This window comes from Dothidotthia symphoricarpi (assembly GCF_010015815.1).
Source record: "Dothidotthia symphoricarpi CBS 119687 unplaced genomic scaffold P153scaffold_4, whole genome shotgun sequence".
In the NCBI taxonomy this organism is placed as follows: Eukaryota; Fungi; Ascomycota; class Dothideomycetes; order Pleosporales; family Dothidotthiaceae; genus Dothidotthia; species Dothidotthia symphoricarpi.
This window is the reverse complement of record NW_022985011.1, coordinates 900,406-921,480: the sequence shown is the minus strand read 5'-3', so window position 1 is coordinate 921,480 and position 21,075 is coordinate 900,406. Positions and strand designations below refer to the sequence as shown.

The 21,075-nt window shown below is 53.7% G+C and overlaps 8 protein-coding genes across 8 annotated transcripts; 4 read left to right on the top strand and 4 right to left on the bottom strand.

Moving 5' to 3' along the window:
- Window positions 1-403: 403 nt before the first annotated feature.
- On the bottom strand, window positions 404-4,338 carry P153DRAFT_393757 (uncharacterized protein). The gene is made up of 2 exons (XM_033671260.1): window positions 1,977-4,338; window positions 404-1,926 (listed from the first exon to the last, which is right to left on the bottom strand). The coding sequence occupies exons 1-2, from the start codon at window positions 4,161-4,163 to the stop codon at window positions 820-822; spliced, it is 3,294 nt and encodes a 1,097-aa protein (XP_033527190.1). The 5' UTR covers window positions 4,164-4,338; the 3' UTR covers window positions 404-819.
- A 1,116-nt stretch (window positions 4,339-5,454) lies between these two features.
- On the top strand, window positions 5,455-6,591 carry P153DRAFT_364071 (SNase-domain-containing protein). Its single transcript, XM_033667509.1, has 2 exons — window positions 5,455-5,877; window positions 5,951-6,591. The coding sequence occupies exons 1-2, from the start codon at window positions 5,506-5,508 to the stop codon at window positions 6,395-6,397; spliced, it is 819 nt and encodes a 272-aa protein (XP_033527189.1). The 5' UTR covers window positions 5,455-5,505; the 3' UTR covers window positions 6,398-6,591.
- Window positions 6,592-6,758: 167 nt separating this feature from the next.
- P153DRAFT_364069 (carbamoyl-phosphate synthase) lies at window positions 6,759-12,772 on the top strand. The gene is made up of 5 exons (XM_033667508.1): window positions 6,759-7,455; window positions 7,505-8,996; window positions 9,053-9,245; window positions 10,944-12,329; window positions 12,383-12,772. The coding sequence occupies exons 1-5, from the start codon at window positions 7,116-7,118 to the stop codon at window positions 12,488-12,490; spliced, it is 3,519 nt and encodes a 1,172-aa protein (XP_033527188.1). The 5' UTR covers window positions 6,759-7,115; the 3' UTR covers window positions 12,491-12,772.
- A 319-nt stretch (window positions 12,773-13,091) lies between these two features.
- Window positions 13,092-14,061, bottom strand: P153DRAFT_373473 (transcription elongation factor; the record flags this gene model as incomplete). The annotated part of the gene is made up of 2 exons (XM_033669460.1): window positions 13,092-13,516; window positions 13,566-14,061. The coding sequence occupies 2 exons, from the start codon at window positions 14,059-14,061 to the stop codon at window positions 13,092-13,094; spliced, it is 921 nt and encodes a 306-aa protein (XP_033527187.1).
- A 307-nt stretch (window positions 14,062-14,368) lies between these two features.
- On the top strand, window positions 14,369-15,029 carry P153DRAFT_284027 (NuA4-domain-containing protein; the record flags this gene model as incomplete). The annotated part of the gene is made up of 3 exons (XM_033663300.1): window positions 14,369-14,503; window positions 14,556-14,762; window positions 14,826-15,029. 3 exons carry the CDS (start codon window positions 14,369-14,371, stop codon window positions 15,027-15,029), a joined length of 546 nt encoding a protein of 181 aa, XP_033527186.1.
- Window positions 15,030-15,175: 146 nt separating this feature from the next.
- P153DRAFT_173851 (uncharacterized protein) lies at window positions 15,176-16,024 on the top strand. The gene has a single exon (XM_033662317.1). The coding sequence runs from the start codon at window positions 15,322-15,324 to the stop codon at window positions 15,808-15,810; it is 489 nt and encodes a 162-aa protein (XP_033527185.1). The 5' UTR covers window positions 15,176-15,321; the 3' UTR covers window positions 15,811-16,024.
- P153DRAFT_173883 (uncharacterized protein) lies at window positions 15,984-16,497 on the bottom strand. Its single transcript, XM_033662318.1, has one exon. The coding sequence runs from the start codon at window positions 16,429-16,431 to the stop codon at window positions 16,156-16,158; it is 276 nt and encodes a 91-aa protein (XP_033527184.1). The 5' UTR covers window positions 16,432-16,497; the 3' UTR covers window positions 15,984-16,155.
- An 801-nt stretch (window positions 16,498-17,298) lies between these two features.
- P153DRAFT_283840 (C2H2 finger domain-containing protein FlbC) lies at window positions 17,299-18,496 on the bottom strand (the record flags this gene model as incomplete). Its single annotated transcript, XM_033663284.1, has 2 exons — window positions 17,299-17,435; window positions 17,485-18,496. 2 exons carry the CDS (start codon window positions 18,494-18,496, stop codon window positions 17,299-17,301), a joined length of 1,149 nt encoding a protein of 382 aa, XP_033527183.1.
- Between the last annotated feature and the right edge of the window lie 2,579 nt (window positions 18,497-21,075).

Below are 21,075 nucleotides of genomic sequence, written 5' to 3'. Positions count from 1 at the left end.
AGCGGCTGCGGCAGTGAGAGCGAGGCTTACGGGCTAGACGGCGAACCGTCTAGTTTCGCGATAGTGCACGCGTTTGGACGTTTGGTCCCAGCCGATGGGCCGATGCCAGCGATTCCCCACGAACTGGACCACGCTCCCCGCCACGAGGCCTGCCCTTACTAACAGCCTGCTATTGCTCTCACCCTCGCCCTCGTCGTCGTCGCTGGCCCGCCTGCACCGCGACGCTGAAATCCCGACATGCCCAGCACCTCGTCCCGTCTAAGGCCACCACTCCTCGCCATGACCACCTCTCCCCCGCCCAGCCGCACCCTCGCAGCAGCGGCGTGCCTGGCAAACACCAGCCTGCAACGCTTGGAATCCACCAGTCATGCGCCTGCTTCTAGAACCAAGACCTGCCCGCCCCGGATTGGCTGCCCGTCCTAGCGCATTCCCGTTGTGCGGTCGCGACAGCATTCCAGAGCGTTTCCGGGGCACCGTCTGCGTAGGGCTAGCAAGAGCAACCGATGCATTACTTCATCCAGACCACACACGCTGCCTCACCGCTCTACCTAACCACCGCTCTCTCTATGGATGAAAAAAAATGCTGCACAGGTGGCGAGTGCGCGTGCCTTGTTTGGGCCATGCAGCCTGACGGCGCGCCCACATCCCCCGCAAACGCCTCTCACCAGACAGCCGCGTGTCGTCCCGTTCCTGCCTGGACCCTTTTTAGCCGGTCCGATTCCACCCTCCACAACGCCCGTGACATGCAAATCCACGCATAACATGCACATGTAAACACTTGAGAATTACAACACAAACACGCACATCCCTATCCTTCCCTCACAGCCTCCGCAGTCGCTTGCTCGCCCCGAGCTCGATAGCAGTGCGACTGTTCAGGATCAGGTCCTCGTTCCCAGACGGTGGGGGGTTCGCGAGAATGTACTCGCGCCGTATACGCGCAGCCTCCACGTCCCACACTGCAACACGCTCCTTGAAGCTTGCTGCGTTGGCCTCTGCATCGTCTCGTGCGTTGGTTGCCTGATCCAGGTACGGCTTCTTTTCTTCTTCACTTGCTGTGCGCCACCTCAGCCCAATGGCAAGGCGGACTTCCTGCTTCGGCGCCTTTGCTTCTGCATCTCCACTCGCAGCCTGCCGTATTTCGTCGCACTCCTTCTTGCATGTGTACCAAAAGTCCTTGGTGTAGAGCAGGAACGGATTCACGCCAGCACGGCCTGGTTTGATCGGACGTTCTCCAATCTGCTCGAGGATGGCGCCGATGATAGCAGCTTCGTAGTCCTCGTCTCGTTGCACCCGCCCCACCCTATTCTCCTGAGGCACTGCTTCCGACTTGCGTTTTGGATCCGAGACGGAGGGGGAAGTATTCTCGGGCTTGACGATCCTCCTCTCGATGAGTGGAGTCGGTACTTTGATAGGCCCGACAATCGTCTCCATGACCTCCGCGGCAACACGTAGGCCAGATAGGTAAGCTCCATGAACGGTTGCGGGATGTGTGCCACACGTTGCCTCGCCTGCAAAGTGCAGTGGCCCATGAGGTCGCGCCATGAGATCGTAGTCGCCCGCACGTGTCTTAGGGCCAACAAATGAGTAGCTGCCTCGCGCGAATGGATCTTTGCTCCATCGAGTGATGATCGTTTCCGACGGAAGCGGAACGGGGTTAGGGGCAAAGATGGAGTCGAGTCGGTCCGTCACCTCCTTGATGAGCTGGTCGTTGGACGTCTTTTCGGCATAGTGAGCAGCATCGCCTGCCATGAGTGCGATAAGCACAGGCTTGCCACTCGTCTTTATGCAATTCCAGAATAGGTAGAACCGCCCTCGTCTCGCAGAGTAATCTTCAGGTCGCAGACTGGCTTCGTGTTCCGCTTCGTTCAGCAGACCGAACATGTCTCGATCTGGCTCCCAGAAGGCTTTCTCGTAAACCAAGATGATCTGTTGCCAGTTTTAGCCAATACAGCAGTGATCGAATGAGTCTGTCTTACCTTGTTGAGCAGTCCGAAACCCATACGCTCGATGACTCCTCGCTTCCAGTCGGGCAGCGGAGGCTGGAACGTAATCGCCTCGGACTTCAGCACACCGAGAGGTGTTGTTATGATGACCTGATCCGCTTCGAAAACCTCTCCATTGGTAGATTCGATCCTGACCGCCTTGCCACCCCGGTGATCCCCAGTGCTGTAGTCAATGCACTTGATTGGAGTGTTGAAGCGAACGTCGAGTTCACTGGGGCTACGCCACAGTCCACGTGGAACCTGCTGGTAGCCTCCGACAACCTCCGTATGCTCTCCTTCAAACTCGTTTCCCATGTCCTGATCCCAGCCACTCAGACTAAGCTGGTTTACGCTAACGGCATTCGCGTACTCAAGATTTGCATGATGCCAACTGAGAAGACGCATGTCTCTAGGCTTCATGTCGACTATGGCCTGGTATTGTCTGATACCTTCGTCCATTGTTCGTCCTAGAACCGGATAGTCGTATGTCTTCGCGATATGATCCAGATTTAGAGACTGCATCATCGATACACCAGGCTTCAGCTTCCATCCCATGCCCTGGATTGCCTCTGCCGCTGTGATGTTAGGGTTGAAGCCAGCACTGAGCTGGTAAGCCCTTCCCGCAAGCTTCTCCACGCCTGTAGTGGGTTTCTCCTCGGTTGTTGATGTAGAGTTCTTCGTGTTCATAGGCAGTGGAACTTTGGAGTCCTCTAACTCTGCGATGGAGATTCCGCCGTTGTCGCTAGGTTCTCGCCCAAAGAGCATGAGGTTTCGATCACCTTCGACCGTCCTGTGTGCCGCTGCCTTGTGACGATACACACTCGCTCGCTCTAGAACATCGTTGTACAACTTTTCCACCAGTATATCCTGGCTCCTCTCCACAACTGTGCCGTCATAATCATACAAAATCGTGTTGTCGCGAAGGCCATGGTACGGAATGCCGAGCTGTCCACGGATGATCGCGTTCAATGGGTTACCGTGTTCGTATCCTGTTACAATCTGAGCACCCATCTCGGCAGTACAGCGATGTCCTGGAGGAAGTGTGGAGCCCGACTGATCAAGAAAGGGATGTGAATACACCCTCCCGCCAAGCCGCGGACGGGCCTCGAGGAGGATGACTTTTGGTGGGCGTTCGCCATCATTTGACATTTGTTCGCCCAGCTGGGAAAACAGACCCTCCAGATGTCGAGCACATCCCAACCCTGACATTCCGGCACCGATCACAATAATCGTACGTCTCGGCTTGGCCTTCGATCGTGCAATAGAGCCTGCGGTATTGGGAACTTCGACGCAGCCATAGTTGATGTAACCGTTTCTTAGCAACCACAGATATGATGTTTTCGCTAACCTGAAAAAGCGTTTGTCACGAGCGCAACCTGCAGCCTCTTCCAGAGATACATATACCATGGGATTCCGATGCCAGAGTCTCAAGATAGCATTCCTGATGTTCAAGTAGATTGTAACCTGAGCCTGTGTGAGGTGTTCCCGTAGTAGTCTGTACTCCGCAGGATGCAAAGCGAATGGATTGAGCCGGCTATTTTCTGCTGCCAGAATGCATTGACGTCCAAACTCCGGCCACGAAAGCTCCCCGGGAATGCTGGAGTTTGCTCGGATCTCAGATGTTTTCCCTTTTATTAAGCGCGTTCGTTCGTGAGACTGAGGGAGTTCGGGAGTTGATGACGGCTGGGACTCGCGACTCAGGCTTTGCGGTGTTCGCGCCATGAAGCTATGATTGGCTCGCAGCGGTAGAGTGTCTGCGCGGGAAGTTGTAGACCCAAGCGTAGTTATATGTGCATCGTTGCCATTCATATATGCAGTCGATTTTGTGTGACTGCCCTCCCCTTGTGTATAAGGATGTTGCAACGGCGACGGAGTGTAGTAAGAGCCATATCCGTTGTTGAGAGCGCCTGAACCAGAACGCTCTCGCTCCTCTTTTCCACTCAGATGACCAGTACTGAGTTCCGATGTATCGTTTGAATCGCCGTAGTGCACGGACGACGTCGCTGATTCTCTACCATACCCCAGGTTACTAAGCCCAGGTATAGGGTCAATGCCGCCTTTCAGATGTATGCTCTCATGGGTCATCGGCAGCGACAGAAGATCTTCGTTAGATTGGTCGAACAGATATTCGCTGTCATCGAGTGTATTCGTGTCGGTGGTCGATGCGAAGGCGGAGTACATGATGGCGACCCACGGCGAGGGAACGAAATCGCGTGAGACACCTGATATGGCCGACCAACGGGCTACCGGCCACAACGGACCACTCGCTCGTAATTCAGAGCACTCTGAAGCGGGTAGTTGGTGGAGGTGTAATTTACAGTCATGGAGAATTCGATTCTTGGAAAGATGATAGAAGGGTTGGATGCGCAAATGGCTGACCCTCGAGCAGTAAATCGAAGGTTGACTGGCGTGCACTGGCCAGCCACTTGACCCCTGCCACCCTCAACCTCACTCTTTCCACACATGGTTTGCCCGCTTCGGACCCGACTCCATCTACGTTTTTCTCATAACGAGAGATGCAATGGGTCTTGCTAGAGTACGCAGCGACCGGTTGCTTGGTCTCATCTGTGCCCCGATACCATATGGCCATCGAGTCTTGCAACTCGCCACTCGATCTCACGCAAAAGGCGTTATACAACGCTTGACCCATCTACCGCCAGCCGTTTATATTTGAACAAAAGGCCAACTTACTTCGTGTCTAAAGGCAGAATTCTTTACACACGGACTCTATCCGCAGCAGGTTTGGTAGGTACCAAAAGCTGCGCATCTTCGCTCGTGCACTCCAGTGGCCTTCTTCCCCTGGAGAGATAGTTAAAGATGTATACCAAATCGATGGAACTAACATAGTTCTTGTGCCTCTAGGTCGACTTAGCCAAGTGCATGGGTTCGTATACCTGCAGTTTCTTACCATTAATCCAAGACTGATATTACACCTGCAGCAACTACCACGAGTCGCCTCAAAGCGCACATCGCACGTTATACACATCGCATCTACCAGACGTGAGCGCATATATACATCTTCCGAACCGATTAGTCACAGACATCGACATGGACGGCACAATAGAGATGTTGAAATGGATCTTTCTCTTTGAACCCACAAGTCTATCCAGAGGCATTTGCTATGCCGAATCAGAAAGAGAAACAGACACTACGTGGCAGAGATATTTTATCTTTTGGAGCAAGGAACTATAACGTTCAATGGACAAAACTGCGACTTTGTGAACACAGAAGATATCACGAGATGGCACATACCGTAGGATACTGATGTTAAAAGTTTTCAATGTATGCGAATCTGTCGATTCTGATATTTATACTCATTTCTTAGCAAGTCCGTATTGCTCACTAGGTATGATTCGGTAATAGCAATACACCTAAACGACTCTTGTATTCATACTTTGCTTGATCACGTGAGCGGTGAGCGGCGGTTCATCCTCGGCTTAGATGCGGAGCGATGCACCTAATCTCCGTATACATTCAAGTTTCCAGTAATCACCACCATTTCGGCCTCTTCGCAAAACGAACGATGCGATGGCCTTGGTCAAGCGGCGACGATGAGAAGAAGAAGGATCGTCTGCCAGCTTGGGCGGAGCCCGTCAAGTCGAAGCACTGGTCAACTGCGTTTCTAGAGCCTAGGACCCTGATTCCTACCATCGTCCTAACGCTGTCGACTGTTGTTGCTGTGCGCATGTACAAAACGTATCTGCGGCGCATACCGAGCGTCAACCACATCAAGCCCGACTACTTCCGACGTAAGAGCCTGTTCGGTAAAGTCACGAGTGTTGGAGATGCGGACAACTTCAGGCTATACCATACGCCTGGTGGGAGGTTAGCTGGGTGGGGTTGGCTGCCGTGGAAGGAAATTCCGACGAAGAGGGACCAACTGTCCAAACAGACGGTAAGTCGGATGGCCCAACAACGAGCTTCATGTTCACGACTTGATCTTTCTTCGTGTCTAACAACACATGTAGCTCCACATCAGAATTGCTGGTGTCGATGCCCCAGAAATGGCGCACTGGGGTCGAGAAGCGCAACCATACTCGAAAGAAGCCTATGAGTGGCTCACCAGCTTGATACACAACCAACGCGTCCGTGTGTACCTATACAGACGCGATCAGTACGACAGAGTGGTGGCACAGGTCCATATACGCAGGTGGTTTTTCAGACAAGACGTTGGTCTGGAGATGCTGAAAATGGGCTTGGCAACTATATATGAAGCAAAGAGCGGCGTGGAATTTGGGGGTGCAGAAGCAAAATACCGCGCTGCGGAGGAGAGAGCTAAGCAGCAAAAGGTTGGAATGTGGTCAAAACCGAGCATCATACAGAGATTGAGCGGCGCTGCTTCCAAGGTCACAGAAAGCCCGCGAGAGTACAAGAACAGGCACACGGCGGCGGAGAAGCAGAAGAAGGCGGGGTGAGTCAACTTGTTCAGTATGACGCAATCTGCAGCCCATTATCAAATTCGAAGTGCCTCACATCCCTTGCTGTTTGGCTGTCTTCAACACCCTCCTCTGGGTGTCATCTGCAAATATCGAGGTGGAGCTTGAACAAGGTCAGCAAAAAAGTAGCAAATGAACACTAAAGGAACGGACCTTAGCGGCCTATACGCGTCACAGAGCAGTGTTTGCATGCAAGTGACTCAAGAATCTGCCGAACTACATCAAAATTTCTCCACCCTGCGCCAATGTTGGTGTTCGGCGCCGATGATCGGTAGCGACGCGTGAATTTCTTTCGCGATTCCAATCACTTTCAGTGTAATCGCATTGAGCTCAGACCTTGACTTTGGTTTTTTTGGGGACGGTCTTCCTCAACAATTGTGTAGTCTGTGGTTACGCTCCTACATATTTTCAGTCGGATTCTTACAACCCTGGCTGCCCGCACTTTCGCATTTCCTTATCAGGATCCCGGAGCTTAGATCGGACTAAAGCGATTGGCGTTTGCAAATCATAGAAATTTTGGTTTTGATCATACACATCAACGAGAGTCACTGGCACTCTATTCTGCTGGGCTCAAGCTCTAGCACCCCCCAATTGACCTCCCCAGCCCTCGAGCGACCCGTACCCCTCACAATCAGCCCCTCCACTCTCAATCGCCGAGACTCTTGAGCTCGCACGCTCAAGTGTTCAATCGCCTGCAATGGCTCTCTGCGGGCGTCTGGCACGCCGCGTACCTACTTCGACGAGCCAATTTCGCTCGCTAGCACCTTCTGCGGCCTCTCGAAGCTTCACATCACGAGTTGCCAGGCCTTTGGCGTCTCTCCGCGCGCCGGGCGAGTCACCTGCGGCTCTGCGACAGCTGCGGGCATTCTCCAAGGTCTCCGCAACATGGAACACAACCCAAGAAGCGCCAAATGCCAATGCATACTTCAACAGCGGCGCAATCTCTGGCGCACAGAATTTGGTGGACGTGAAGAAGGTTTTGGTTATTGGTAGTGGCGGTCTCAGTATCGGACAGGCTGGAGAGTTCGATTACTCAGGTACGCACAGTGATTATTCTTTCGCCTACTATATACTGACTCAGCACAGGTTCGCAAGCGCTCAAGGCTTTGAAAGAAGCTGGCGTCAAGTCGGTCCTCATCAACCCCAATATCGCAACCATCCAAACGTCGCACGTGCTCGCCGATGAAATCTACTACCTGCCAGTCACCCCCGAATACACCGAATATGTCATTCAGAAAGAGAAGCCTGACGGCATCTTCCTCAGCTTCGGTGGCCAGACCGCGCTGAACTTGGGCGTGCAAATGAACAGGGCGGGTCTCTTCGAGAAGTACGGCGTCAAGGTTCTTGGAACAAGCGTCAAGACTCTCGAGACGAGCGAGGATCGTGACCTGTTTGCGCGTGCTCTGGACGAAATTGACATTCCCATCGCCAAGTCAATCGCTGTCTCCACTGTCGACGAGGCCCTCGACGCGGCGGAGAAGGTCGGATACCCCATCATTGTCCGTGCTGCATACGCGCTCGGTGGTCTTGGATCTGGTTTTGCCAACAACCCTGAAGAGCTCAGGAACTTGTCAGCCCGATCGCTTACCTTGTCGCCCCAGATTCTGGTTGAGAAATCATTGAAGGGCTGGAAGGAGGCCGAGTACGAGGTTGTGCGCGATGCAAGCGACAACTGCATCACCGTCTGCAACATGGAGAACTTCGATCCGCTCGGCGTGCACACTGGTGACAGCATCGTTGTGTCGCCTAGTCAGACGTTCAGCGACGAGGAGTACCACATGCTCCGATCCGCATCCATCAAGATCGTGCGACACTTGGGCGTGGTTGGCGAGTGCAATGTTCAGTACTGTCTCCAGCCAGATGGCCTCGACTACAGGGTCATTGAAGTCAACGCTCGTTTGTCTCGTTCTTCTGCGCTGGCTTCCAAGGCAACCGGCTACCCATTGGCATACACTGCGGCAAAGATTGGTCTTGGACACACTCTGCCTGAGCTACCAAACGCTGTTACCAAGACCACCACCGCGAACTTCGAGCCCAGCTTGGACTACGTCGTCACGAAGATGCCTCGATGGGATCTGGCAAAGTTCCAGAACGTCAAGCGTGATATTGGTAGCTCCATGAAATCGGTCGGTGAGGTCATGGCTATTGGCCGCACATTCGAAGAGTCGTTCCAGAAGGCCTGCCGACAAGTCGACCCCAAGTTCCTTGGATTCGAGGGCGAGAAGTACGGAGAAAACCTTGACGACGAACTCGCGAACCCCACAGACCGCCGATGGCTTGCTGTCGGTCAGGCCCTGTTCCACGAGGGCTACACCGTCGACCGGGTCCACGACCTGACCAAGATCGACAAGTGGTTCTTGCACAAGCTCCAGAACATCGTCGACTGCACACATGAGCTTGAGGAAATAGGCAGCCTCTTTGGCCTCAAGAAGGAGGTTATTTTGAAGGCTAAGAAGCTCGGTTTCTCGGACAAGCAGATCGCGAAGGCTGTCAACAGCTCTGAGGACGAGGTTCGCGCACGCAGGAAGAGCTTTGGCATCAGGCCTTGGGTCAAGAAGATTGACACATTGGCTGCCGAGTACGCATCCCCATTCATACGTTGCATATAACATATACTAACTTTACGCACCAAAGATTCCCCGCGGATACTAACTATCTTTACACCACCTACAACGCCTCGTCGCACGATGTCACATTCGACGACCACGGTATCATCGTTCTTGGAAGCGGTGTCTACCGTATTGGAAGCTCTGTCGAGTTTGATTGGTCGGCTGTCAATGCGACAATGGCTCTCAACAAGCTCGGCAAGAAGACTGTCATGATTAATGTAAGTGAAAAGTTTTCTTCTGTTATTTCTGGTATAATGCGCCTATTCTTCGGATGGACCCCTACCTGGATGGATCCTATTTGGACGGACTCGACCTTCCCTGAGGATATGTTTCATGTCGCCAACCTCGACTATCACGCTCTCCAGTGGCCTGTTGGTAGTGTTTGAATCGGTACCTTTGACGATCTGCGTTGTATGCTCCAACCAGATACCAGCATTCGGATCGATGGTCTGACAGCCACTCGTATCCTTCACAAGCCTGGAGATCTTCGAATCGATATCCTCGACATTCTGCCTTATACTCTTCTTGTATTCTCCAGCCAGGTATGAGCTTTTGGATCAACAGCCTCAACAATCTCCTGTGTTCTCCACAGATGTTGAATCCGTACCCTCGACAGCCTGCCTGGTATTCTCCACAAGTCTGGTGGTCCTTCAATGGATAGCCTCGACGGCCTCCCTTGTATGCTCCAGGCACAACTATGATAACCATGGAGCCGACTTGCAGTACCATGCTCCAGCTTGTGCTGCTCGCCACTTGGGCGTACACGGAGACTGCACCTTTAAATTCCAAGAATCGCTTCTTCAGTAGATTCATCACGAGTCTAAAAGTCCTCGAATCTGTCGCCTCTGCAGCTTCCCTGGTATTCGCCCCGGGTCTTCTTGAAGTCTCCCAAGCAGCCACCCCACCGACCGTTGAATTCTTCAAACCCCTCCCAACTGAAACTTCGCTACACCGCTGGGCAACTCACACCGCTATCATCGAGAAACTTGGTTGCTAGCCCAGAGCATACATCGGCTCCGGGACAAGTACGCTTGGGGGCGTTTGCGTTCGACTACACCAGTATGATGTTGGCTACCACGTTATTTCTAAATTCGAAGACGCCCTCAAGAGGGATACGTCGTAGTCCACAAGGGACTTTTGCGCTGGATTCTATCACCGCCTGCACACGTGGTTCCCATCCTCCGTCTTCTCTTCCTTGCTCTCGAGGCCACATTCAACCTCACTGCCCAGGAACTGGACGCGCTATCCATTAAGCGAAAGGAGAAAAAGCTCTCGCTGAGGGCCCAGAACACGTCCGGTTATCATCACAAAACAGATGGTGGACAACTACAACGTCTACATTGGTCAAGCAGGCGAGCGGGTCGCTAGGTCCGAAGCCATCAACCCAACGCACAGCACCAAGCAAGACACATTGAAAATGCCATTGTAGAAGACACTCCCCGCTGTGACCTTTGCGACATCCCGTTCGGCACGAAGCAACGTGTGGAGGGCCACAAGAAGACCGCCAAACACCTCCGCAAGAAGGACGAGGCAAGCAACCCCTTCAGATGCATCCCCTGCAACTATGGCGTCCACAGCCAGAGCAATCTCACTCGCCACAACAAGACAGAGCGCCACGCCCGCAATGTGGCCGCCGCCCAGTCGAGCCCAAAGCTCGACTGAGGGTGACAGTCAGAAACCGCTTTTTGGACCCCCTTCTTGGACACCGTGGAACCTTTCCCACTACCACGATACATCATCTGTTAGCAATGCACAAAGTATACACGACGATTAGTGCCCAGCCGAGACCCTCGACTAACACCACTGTCGCCGCCCGGATCCGGATTTTGGACCCACTTTTCTTTTTTCATACTTTTACTACTCCTTTTTCTTCACCTACCTATTGCAACCTATACTAACACAAAGGAACCAACCAGTATAACCCGGAGACTTACAGCACAGATTTCGACGTTGCCGACAAGCTGTACTTTGAGGAGTTGAGCTACGAGCGTGTGATGGACATCTACGAGCTTGAGACGGCGAGCGGTGTCGTGGTCTCGGTGGGTGGCCAGCTTCCTCAGAACATTGCTCTCAAGCTCCAGAACTCCGGTAAGGCCAAGGTGCTTGGAACTGACCCCGAGGATATCGACAAGGCCGAGGACCGCCACAAGTTCTCCTCCATCTTGGACTCTATCGGTGTGGATCAGCCGGCTTGGAAGGAGCTTACATCGTATGAAGATGCGAAGAAGTTTGCTCTGGATGTCGGATACCCTGTCCTCGTCCGACCATCATACGTTCTTTCGGGTGCGGCAATGACTGTCATCCGTAGCGAAAACGAGCTTGAGGAAAAGCTGCTCGCTGCCTCCTCCGTCTCTCCCGACCACCCTGTAGTCATCACCCAGTACATTGATGGTGCTCAGGAGATCGATTGCGACGCTGTAGCCTCCCACGGTAAGGTCCTTGTGCACGCTGTGAGTGAGCACATTGAGAACGCTGGTGTCCACTCCGGTGATGCAACTCTCGTCCTCCCACCGGTCAACCTCGACAAGAGGATTCAGGAGCGTGTCAAAGAGATTGCGGACAAGGTCGCCAAGGCCTGGAGCATCACCGGTCCCTTCAACATGCAGATCATCAAGGAGGAAGTTGAGGGCGCCGAGCCCAACCTCAAGGTTATCGAGTGCAACCTCCGCGCTTCCCGTTCGTTCCCCTTCGTCAGCAAGGTTCTCGGCACAAACTTCATCGACGTCGCCACCAGGGCGCTTGTCGGCCGCGATGTTCCCGAACCTGTTGACCTCATGGCCGTCGAGAGGAACTACCTCGCCACCAAGGTCCCTCAATTCTCGTGGACCAGATTGGCAGGTGCTGACCCCTTCCTCGGCGTCGAGATGTCTTCTACCGGTGAGATGGCCTGCTTTGGAAAGGATCTCATCGAGGCGTACTGGACATCTGTACAATCGCAGATGAACTTCCGTCTGCCCAACCCCGGGGAGGGTCTTCTCTTCGGCGGTGACGCGACCGCTGGCTCCCTTACTGCCAACTCGCTGATCCAGATTGCCAAATACATCTCTCCGCTCGGCTACAAGTTCTTGGCCGCTAACAAGGACATCAAGGCCTTGCTCGAGGAGAATGCCGAGGGTGTAAAGGTCGAGGTCATCGAGTTCCCTGTGGAAGACAAGAGGGCGCTGCGTGAGGTGTTTCAGAAGTACGATATCCGCGGTTGCTTCAACCTGGCCAAGTTCAGGGCCAATGGCCTGCTAGACGAGGACTACGTTATGAGGAGGAACGCGGTGGACTTTGGTGTGCCGCTGTTTATGGAGCCCAAGGTGAGTTGACTGCATATCGAATAATAGTGAGGATGGAGCTAACAAACCAATAGACTGCCACACTCTTCGCCCAGTGCATGAGCGAGAAGCTGCCCAAGAAGGACGGCATCCCGAGCGAAGTCAGGTCGTGGAGCGATTTCGTCGGCGGACGAGCGTTGTAGACAACCATTCTGCATATCGAAGTCACGAATACAAAATGAAAGAAGAGAGATAGACATGCGCCGGGGTCAGCTAGTCAGATACCCGATTCGAGGATGAGAGGAGATGTGGAAGGAAATCTTGGTCACATACGTGTGAGCATTCCCGGCCCATAGTCGGTCAGTTGCGACTGCAACGTCAGTTCTTTAGAGGAGTTGGGAGGGGGCTGTCATGTGCGTGTATGTGTAGTTGTGAGGTCATTTCGTTGATGTCAAATCTTCACTTTCCAGCTTGCTCAACACAGCTCCGATTCAACTGCGCATTGGTGAACGTGAGAACGGATGATTTGTTAATGCTAAGCTTTACTATTGAGATCAAATTTGCTTCTCTCAGCCACCGCTAGAGAGACTCGTCGAGCCCGGCAACGCACTGCCGTGGCAGTTAATATTATTTACTAAGAAAGAAATGTCATCCCCGAGGTATATAGATGCCATGCCTACGAAACGCCTACTACCCAGTCTAATCACCACGCCTAGGCCCGAGAGGGAGCCAGGAAGAGTTCAGACATATACCGCGCTGCCAAAACAGTAGCCCCGTGTCCATGTCCATGTCCATATTCTTGGCCTATGAGAACTTCCACCTGTTGCCGCAGTTCATGCACTCGCAGAAAGTCGTCATGGGCTCATCGGCACTGCGCGTCTGGGCCTGGCTGTACGAGACCATCTTCTTCTTGCACTTTCCGCACTGGAATTCCTTGGAGATAGACTTTTCGACCTGCGCGACCATGGCCTGGTTCATGTTCTCCTTCTCGAGCTTCTCGTCTTCTTTGCGGCGGGCTTCTGATTTCATGTCGTCGTGCGACATGATGACGAAGCGCTTGGGTGTTACGTCGCCGGAGAGGACGCGTTGGCGCAGCTGTGGGTTGGACTTGTTTTTCAGGTTTTGGAAGAGCGAGCGCATTTTTTGCTTGTAGGCGTCGTTGACACTGCCGGCGTTTGCGTATGCGGCGGCTTCGACTTGCTTCGCGACACCAATGATTTCGTCGGGGACTGGGCGGGAGTTAGCAGGCATATTGGGTACCTCATATGGCTTACTTACGCTCAGAGCTCATAAAGGCCAGGCCATCGTACATCAGGCGTACACACTGGTCGCGCGACTCGTTGCCCGTGACTTGGTACCGCACCTTGTCTGTCTTGTAGTTGCGCTTGTCTGGGTCTACGTTGTGGGCCGCGACTGCCTTCTTCTTGGGCTGAGTGGGTGCTGGAGACTGTGTGCGTGACGGTTGCGCGGCGGGGGATGCGCTGCCGTTTGCTGCTGGAGCCTTTGCTGGCATGGGCTTCTTGCCCGGCTGCTTCTTGACCTCGTCCCTCCATCTCGACACCAGTTCCGTAGCCAGCTTCTGGACAGCCGGGTCCTTATGTTGGCGCAGACGGTTGATGGTGACGCCTATCCTGGTCTGGCGCAACAGCTCCTCAGTCGCGTGCACCCCCGTCTTCAGGTCGTTCATGAGCTTGATGAGCGAGGAACCAGGCTCATTCTCTTGCATCGCCTTCCCAATGGCCTTGCCGCGAAGCTCGATTTCTTTGGCGTCCATGGCGGAGGAGGTAGGGTTCGAGGAGTGATCGTCGGTCGCGTGATACAATAAAGGGCTTCAGGAAGCGACGATGAATGCGAGGTTGTTCGAGAAAGGCTGGAGCGTGCCAAGACATTCTCTCCGCGAAAATAAGTGGGTCGTTGAACATTGAGGCAACCGCGCCCGTCAGTTGGAACAAGTACAACGATCGCCGTGTATATCTTCGTATAGTTTGGAGAAGCTCAACTGAGCCTTATAAAAGACATTGAAGCTATCCAGACAGCCGTACCAAGCAACTCATCTCCCAGCAAGCGCGTAGAAGCACGCCATGGCCGAGAACGCAACACCGACAAGCGCAAAGGACACAGGCGCCGATGCCTCGCGTGGTGTGCCATACTACGAGCGACTGCGACGCGACTTACGCGATCTCCTCCAAAAGAAACGCGCTATCGACAACGGCCTGGTGTGTACAACGCCATAAACGCGTCCAGACATTGCGCTTACCTTGGATGCAGCTCCAGCTCGAAGACAACATCCTGCGACAGGAGACGACTTACCTCGAGGAGACCAGCGCGGGGAACATCATCAAGGGCTTTGACAACTACATCAAGGGCGCCGCGACAACCACAACCACAGGTGGGGCAGGCACGGCTACGCGACGAAAGGCCCCCATCAGCGATGCGGACAGGATCTTCACCCGAAGCTCCAACAGCTTCCTGAGAGTACGCTGAGCACCGCTACAATACAAGTCAGATCTTCGACAAACGCTGACTGTTCTCGCGCAGGAAGCGTCCATCCCCGGTTCGGCAACCACCACTCCATCACACGCGCCCACGCCGACGTCGTCGTTTCCCACCCGCGAATCGAGCCAGCCTACCAACGGCGCAAACAAGGCAGCAGGAGGAAGTAAGAAGAAGAAGGTTGGGGACGACGATGACACTGAAGACAGATCAGTGAAGCGCAACAAGATCTCGTACGCGAGAGAGTGAAACACGGGACAGGCGCCCAGCTGTGGGAACCACGGCGAATCTGTTCTCTGCGATTACCATCGCGTATCCCACCGATCCACGACGGGACGCCCAATTGTCAAGTCCTGATTAGGAAGGTTGAAACTGGCGGTCAGGAAACATCATGGCCGCGTGTTCAGCAGTATGACTTGTGGATTTGTGTCAGGAGGTGTGGACACTGTGCTGTGTGTCACTTGGGCCGCGGGGTACGGTATCAAATTCCAGCACGGGACGGGCTCCGCCAGTAAGTGGATATGCTGAGTTCCGCCGTGCCATGGTAGAGGAAATTAGAGTGGTCTTTGCTCGTTTCGAGTGGAGGAGAGGAAAAGCTGTCGGTGCCCTTGGCACATGTATTGTACTCTCCATGAGTGGCGGGGTACATATTCACACTTTGGGCGTGCATGGTCGCTCGGCGATACTCGAGTCGAAGATGGAGGGTGGAAGTGCACCACCCGACCAGGCGGAAATAACAAAGAAAAAAGGACCTTTGATTCCCAAACACCCATGTTCTTTATCCTTGCCCTCATCGCCGACGGTCGTGGTTTCTAGAAGACCAAGGGAACGAAGGCATCCTGAAAACGCAAAGATCACCCCAAAACACACATTCCACCCGTTTGAATCTGAGACAGTAGCGTGGCTTTTGCCGCAGGGCTGTGCCACATTCTTCCAAACTTTGCGAGATCATGCAGCTAGACCAATCATAATTCAACGTGCATATGCTTCGGACGTGCGCTGGCACCCACACCTCTCAAGGAAGGTGTGATCGTCACACGTAGGGTGTCAGGTTAGCCGTGACCCGTGAGACGTTGACAAGCGAAGGTAACTCCACAGCCACGCTCAGTTGCTTTAATTAACGCAGCGTGGGGGGGGGGATGGAGGAAAGAGCTAACCTGGGTACGTTCTGCAAGACCCTCTCACCGGATACAAATCTATATCCATCACCTCCTAAGATAATAAGCCGGTCGTATCGAGTCCAATACCCAACAAGCACATCCGCACATACCCTACGTTTCAAAGCGCCTGCAAGTTGTCGCGTCTCGCGGTGATCACACTACTCTTTGGGTGAAAACGGTCAGGCACAGATGTTCAAAGCCCGATCCCATCGCCATTAATCTTCGGGCCGAGTAAAGGCCAAATGGCTAACCCCACAGCCTGGGGATAATACTGCGCTGTGCTGCGATATGCTGCGATATGCTGCGATATGCTGCAATGTGCTGTACTCCGCTGTGCTCTGCCGCGCTCTGCCGTGCTGTGCTGTGTTTTCGGCGGCATTACGCCCGACAGAGAAAAAAATCCACCCGACATGACAGGGCGACAGAATGCATGTGCAGCGAGCGGAAGCGTTTCGCTGAAATGAAAATGCACGCGCTGTCAACGAGCGCATACGCTCCGAGGTCGACGTCAGGGGCCGGGGGGCCAGCGCTGTGCGACAGGCATCCCATCGCTATTCCGTGTCACAAAGGGCGCTGTGTTCTCAGGGTCCAGCAGGGATCTCCTGCGCGGTGATGTCGGCCAAGAGAACCTTGTCGTCAGCGGTTGGCGCCAGTGATGGCATTGCGGAGCTGAATGTGTTTAGGAACGCAAAGGGCCACCGCATCACAGCGCATCGCAGCGCATGACATGTGTGGCCAATATCGTGTCGAATCATTTCTTCACACCTGTCGTCATGGTCAGAAGTTAGGAGACGGGGAAGGACCAGAAGAGGTGTGGTAAATAATATGCTTTCATATCTGAACCTGCGTCATTGCTAAATGACGAGATGCGGGTACCATCCGGGCAACGCGCCGACCTAATTATTATTGTACAGCCATCATGCAGCCACCTCTTTGTCCTACAGTGGGTACTAACGAGAGTCTATAAGGGTATAGTGACAGAGTGGATCAAATCCAACGAAAAACAAACGGAAGCGACCGCAGTCTGAAAATGTGTCGTACTGATACAACCAAGCGGGGCGAAACTCGCTTGGAGAGGGATGGGTCCCATAGGACAAAACGCCAAACGCCACGGCTGGCTTCCAGGATACTGAAAAAGCAGCCGATAGGTATCTCGAAAAGGTCCTGGAGCGACTGATAGAATAATGGTCACTGATATGGTGGCCCAAGTCCCGATCTAACGTCCTGATCAAATACGTTGTGCTGCAAACGCGCAGCACGGGATATCTCAAAGAAAAGAAAAAACAGCCGTGAGATTAGGGTATTGAAGGTGTGATGTGAGATAGAAAACCGCAAGGATCAAAGAAACAAAAAATTGCTCAATGGTCGGAAAACTTGGCATCATCTGGTGATGGATGATCGTGGGTGCCGTCGTTCTTGTGCACTTTTCGGTGACGTCTCAGATTCGATACGACAGAGAAATGGCGACCGCAACCGTCAACTTCGCAAGCGAATGCTGTGATATGATTAGCGCAAGCTCCGTTTACAGGCTCAAAAACACTTACGCTTCTCTCCGGTATGGCTGTACATGTGGGTTTGCAGGGAGCTTGGGCGCGTGAATCGCTTGTCGCAAATCTTGCACTTGTGCTTCTTTTGCGAGCTGGAAGACACTTTTGAGCTGAACTGACTCATCATGGACTGCGGCGCAGGAGGCATGTTTGCGCCCAGAAGCGCACTGGGTCGTGGGAGTGTCCGTGAGTTTGTGAGGTCGACAGACTCGGATGCAGAGCTGTAATCAGTCACAGACCCCTCTCCAGCATAGTAGCCGTTGTGGCCGTAACTCGCTGATGATATCGATGAGTGCGCAGAGTGGGGCGTTGGGAAACCATAAGAGTCGGTCGAGCTGCGAGTAGATGTGCCGTAGATATTCCTCGGGGTGATGTCGGACTGGCTCAGGGAAACCATCCCGCGGCTGGCATCAAGTGCATCGCTGAAGCTGTTGCGCGGAGCTGGTTGTGAATTAAGTCTGCTAAAGTCAACAAGTGAACCTTGGCGGTGTCGCTGGGCCTCCATAGAGTTGGCATAGAACGCGGCGGAGGGGACTGACGGGTGTGAAGAGCGACGAGAAGCATCCTGCTGATATGGATATAGACCTCGCTCTGTGTTTCCATATTCAACCTGAGAGTAAGGAGCCGAAGTAGGCGCATATGTCGGATGACTTGGCGAGGCAGATGACGTGTATGCGTTGGAGTAACTCCGCGACATTAGATCTTGAGAGACATGGAGTAAGTTTTCTGTCACAAGAGTTCCATCCGAGAGAGCAATACCTGTTCCGAGAGGCGCAGCTGTCACTGGAATACCATGATATGGGATCGCGATGCTGGTAGGCCTGGCCTGGGTTTGACTCTCGAGTGCCGATGATACGTTGGGTGCGACCGAGGACGAGTACATGTGCTGCTCTGCGGTACCAGGAGCCTGCGCCCATGGATTGGTAAAGTGCGGTGCTGGGTATCGCAAGTGATCGTAACCCATGCCATTAAGCTGGGATTGCTGACGGGAGTCGACTGCCATTGCCATTATGGTGGAAATGCAACGGGAAGGTGTATGTGGTTGTTTATGCGACGACGGTAAGGAAGAGTGTTAATATAAGAGCACCCAACTGGTAGAGATCCTAGGTCTGAAACAGGGAGTTGAAGGCCGAGAAACGTGGGGAGAGACGATCGTAGTTACGCAGTTGTGGGATCTGCGTGGCTTTATGAACTTCAGTCTGACACTGGGGGACACCCGTGCTGTGGTCTGCCGAGACAAGTAATGATAAGCCGGTTGGCGCGTCGATCAGTTGACTTGCGAGGCAGGGAAGCAGCCCGGCGAGATTGAGAGTTAAAGCCAACGGACACAGATAATAGAGCGGCGGGTGCTTGAGCGTTTCAGGTGCACGACAGCGTGTGGAGAAGATGGCAAGAGCTGGTTGCGTGTCGTGATGGTGAAGGTCTGATCGGCCACTAACGTGATTCGCCAGCAAGCAGTGGGTCGGGGGACAAAGAAGTAAAGATCAGAGTGCCGCGAAGATGAATGCAGTACTGATTGACTGTGGTGCGTGGTGTAGTAGAAATGGGGTGGGATTCAGTGGGCTTTTGATAAATGGGAGGGAGATGGTCCGCGGACTTCAGTTGGGGAGGGCATATTCATAAATTCCGCTCCTGGGACGTTTACGTCTTGCGAACCACCACAAATTCATCATAGGCTGAAGGCCAAGCGCAAGAGCAAGCAGGTTGGCTAAGCACCCCGGGCACACTACGTCGATGCATGAGCAGGGTATGGGTGTCGCTAGCTTCGTCAGGGTACCTTGAGTGTGGAGTGTGTCTCCACCGACTCCTCTGCACGCTGTAACCTCGAACAGACGCAGCGCAGCCTCTACCGTCGTTTCTATCAGCGCTATCACCGGCTGCTTTGGCACCCGTGGGTGGGTCCATGGTGCGCTTGGCGGGCCATTGCCGCTAGAGTAGAGTTCTCCATGCGTACAGGCGGGATGGCTTTTTGCTGTTTAGCTTAGTGCAGCGCTACAGAGCAGGCTTGCCAGATGAAGCCTGCGTCGCCCCACTCCACGGTTAGTGCAGGTGAGATGGCTTGCGCAAGGACGCTGTTCTGAGGACCGTTTCGCCCTGGCTCTCGTGCCCACAGACGGACCATCGCAGTCCCAAAACATTGCTTTTACCGGCATCGGCTCCAACAGTGCGCAGAACAACAACATCATCAGCAGCAGCACCGACTGCAAGGGACCGAAAAAGGGGCCTCTATCTCTGATGCAGTGCGTCCCGCCGGGAACTGGCCGGACTGCTGACCTCAATCGGTCCGCACAGCATCGTCAAAGTCTCCACGTCGTTGCGTATCCGAACCATTCCCCTCAATTCGCTATCTAACACTGACTCCGCTGCCCCCTCCTTCCTCTCTTAGTTCATCGACTGCGGGGCCTGAAAAGAGATTAACGTCCCCTGAAACGGTAACCGTGCAAGCGGGCTAAGCACAGAATAAGCGTTTGATCGCCACCAGAATTTCTCTTTCAGCATCGCAGGCTGGCTTAGCTTGGTCGTCAGCGGGTGGTAAGCTGAGCGCACCGTGAGTCTGTGTGTGATGTGTTCAATTTCGGAACATTTTCCTGTCCAGACGGGGCGTCCAATAAAAAATAAGGAGCCACTGTACCTGCTTCGAGCAGCATCGCACCCTCGAGTCTGTCCAGGATGGCGTCTCAACCTTGGCTACGGTCAAGCACAAGACCAGTTGAGGGTGTCATGTGTGGAAAGCCGAGTCAGGCGTATAGTGCGTATTCCCGCCAATGATGTGCTTGAACAAATATCGCGGAACGTTTTCGCACCCAGTCTCTTGCACATTCTCTTTATCTCCAATTCGAGGCTATGGTTGCAGGCGGGCTGCTAGCCGCAGCCAATGATGGGTGCCAAGGTCAAATTCTGTCCTTCTGCTGACAGACACGACCTGTCCGAGAGACGTATTATGTCGTCATGAGCGCACAGGCACGTCCAACGGCCAGTCATTGGCAGTCGAAGTATGGGAGTAAACCATATAGAGGACGATGTAAAAGCGGTCAAGGCTGTGGGGGGAGTCTTGTAGCACATAATCGCTACAGCCGGTGGAAGCGCATTGCCAGGTCCTCGTCTGCAGCATCGTAGCCGGCATGCTGTGGAGAAAAAAACATCTTCGAGTGGATGTTGTTTTCCTGCAGCCAATACGAAGTGGCGACACAGACCGGAAAAAGCATCCTCACGGCCGCCTACCGGCTTGAACAGCGCTTCTCGTGACTGGTCAAGCTGCGGGCGTCCACACGACCTTGCATTTTTCCAAAGGCCTGTAGGATCGAGTCAGTCTAGCAGTGGGGACCCACAAGGCCACTCGCTATGCAGGGCAGGGCAGGATCAGCCATCCCGTACTCCCTTGAGCCTGCACTACATTGAACCGTTTGGCTTGGCGCTCATAGCAAGTGCACTCGATAAGCATGACACAGCTGACGCTATGAGCTGCTAACATGTAGTCGAAAGCTACAATGTTAGAAGCGGTAGGGCTACGGGCCGTACACCACCTATTCAGCAAGCCACCAACTGCAAAGCTAAATTAGAGAGAGAGAGGACACCGACGTCAACTAC

Bases quoted from the DNA above. Each gene is read 5' to 3' on its own strand.
- P153DRAFT_173851 (XM_033662317.1), top strand. From the start codon at position 15,322: ATGGTAGAGGAAATTAGAGTGGTCTTTGCTCGTTTCGAGTGGAGGAGA.
- P153DRAFT_393757 (XM_033671260.1), bottom strand. From the start codon at position 4,163: ATGTACTCCGCCTTCGCATCGACCACCGACACGAATACACTCGATGAC. The intron at 1,927-1,976 runs GTAAGACAGACT...AACTGGCAACAG, and splicing joins GTTTCGGACTGCTCAACAAG to ATCATCTTGGTTTACGAGAA.
- P153DRAFT_364071 (XM_033667509.1), top strand. From the start codon at position 5,506: ATGCGATGGCCTTGGTCAAGCGGCGACGATGAGAAGAAGAAGGATCGT. The intron at 5,878-5,950 runs GTAAGTCGGATG...CAACACATGTAG, and splicing joins ACCAACTGTCCAAACAGACG to CTCCACATCAGAATTGCTGG.
- P153DRAFT_173883 (XM_033662318.1), bottom strand. From the start codon at position 16,431: ATGCGCTCGTTGACAGCGCGTGCATTTTCATTTCAGCGAAACGCTTCC.
- P153DRAFT_364069 (XM_033667508.1), top strand. From the start codon at position 7,116: ATGGCTCTCTGCGGGCGTCTGGCACGCCGCGTACCTACTTCGACGAGC. The intron at 8,997-9,052 runs GTACGCATCCCC...TACGCACCAAAG, and splicing joins ATTGACACATTGGCTGCCGA to ATTCCCCGCGGATACTAACT. The intron at 12,330-12,382 runs GTGAGTTGACTG...ACAAACCAATAG, and splicing joins CGCTGTTTATGGAGCCCAAG to ACTGCCACACTCTTCGCCCA.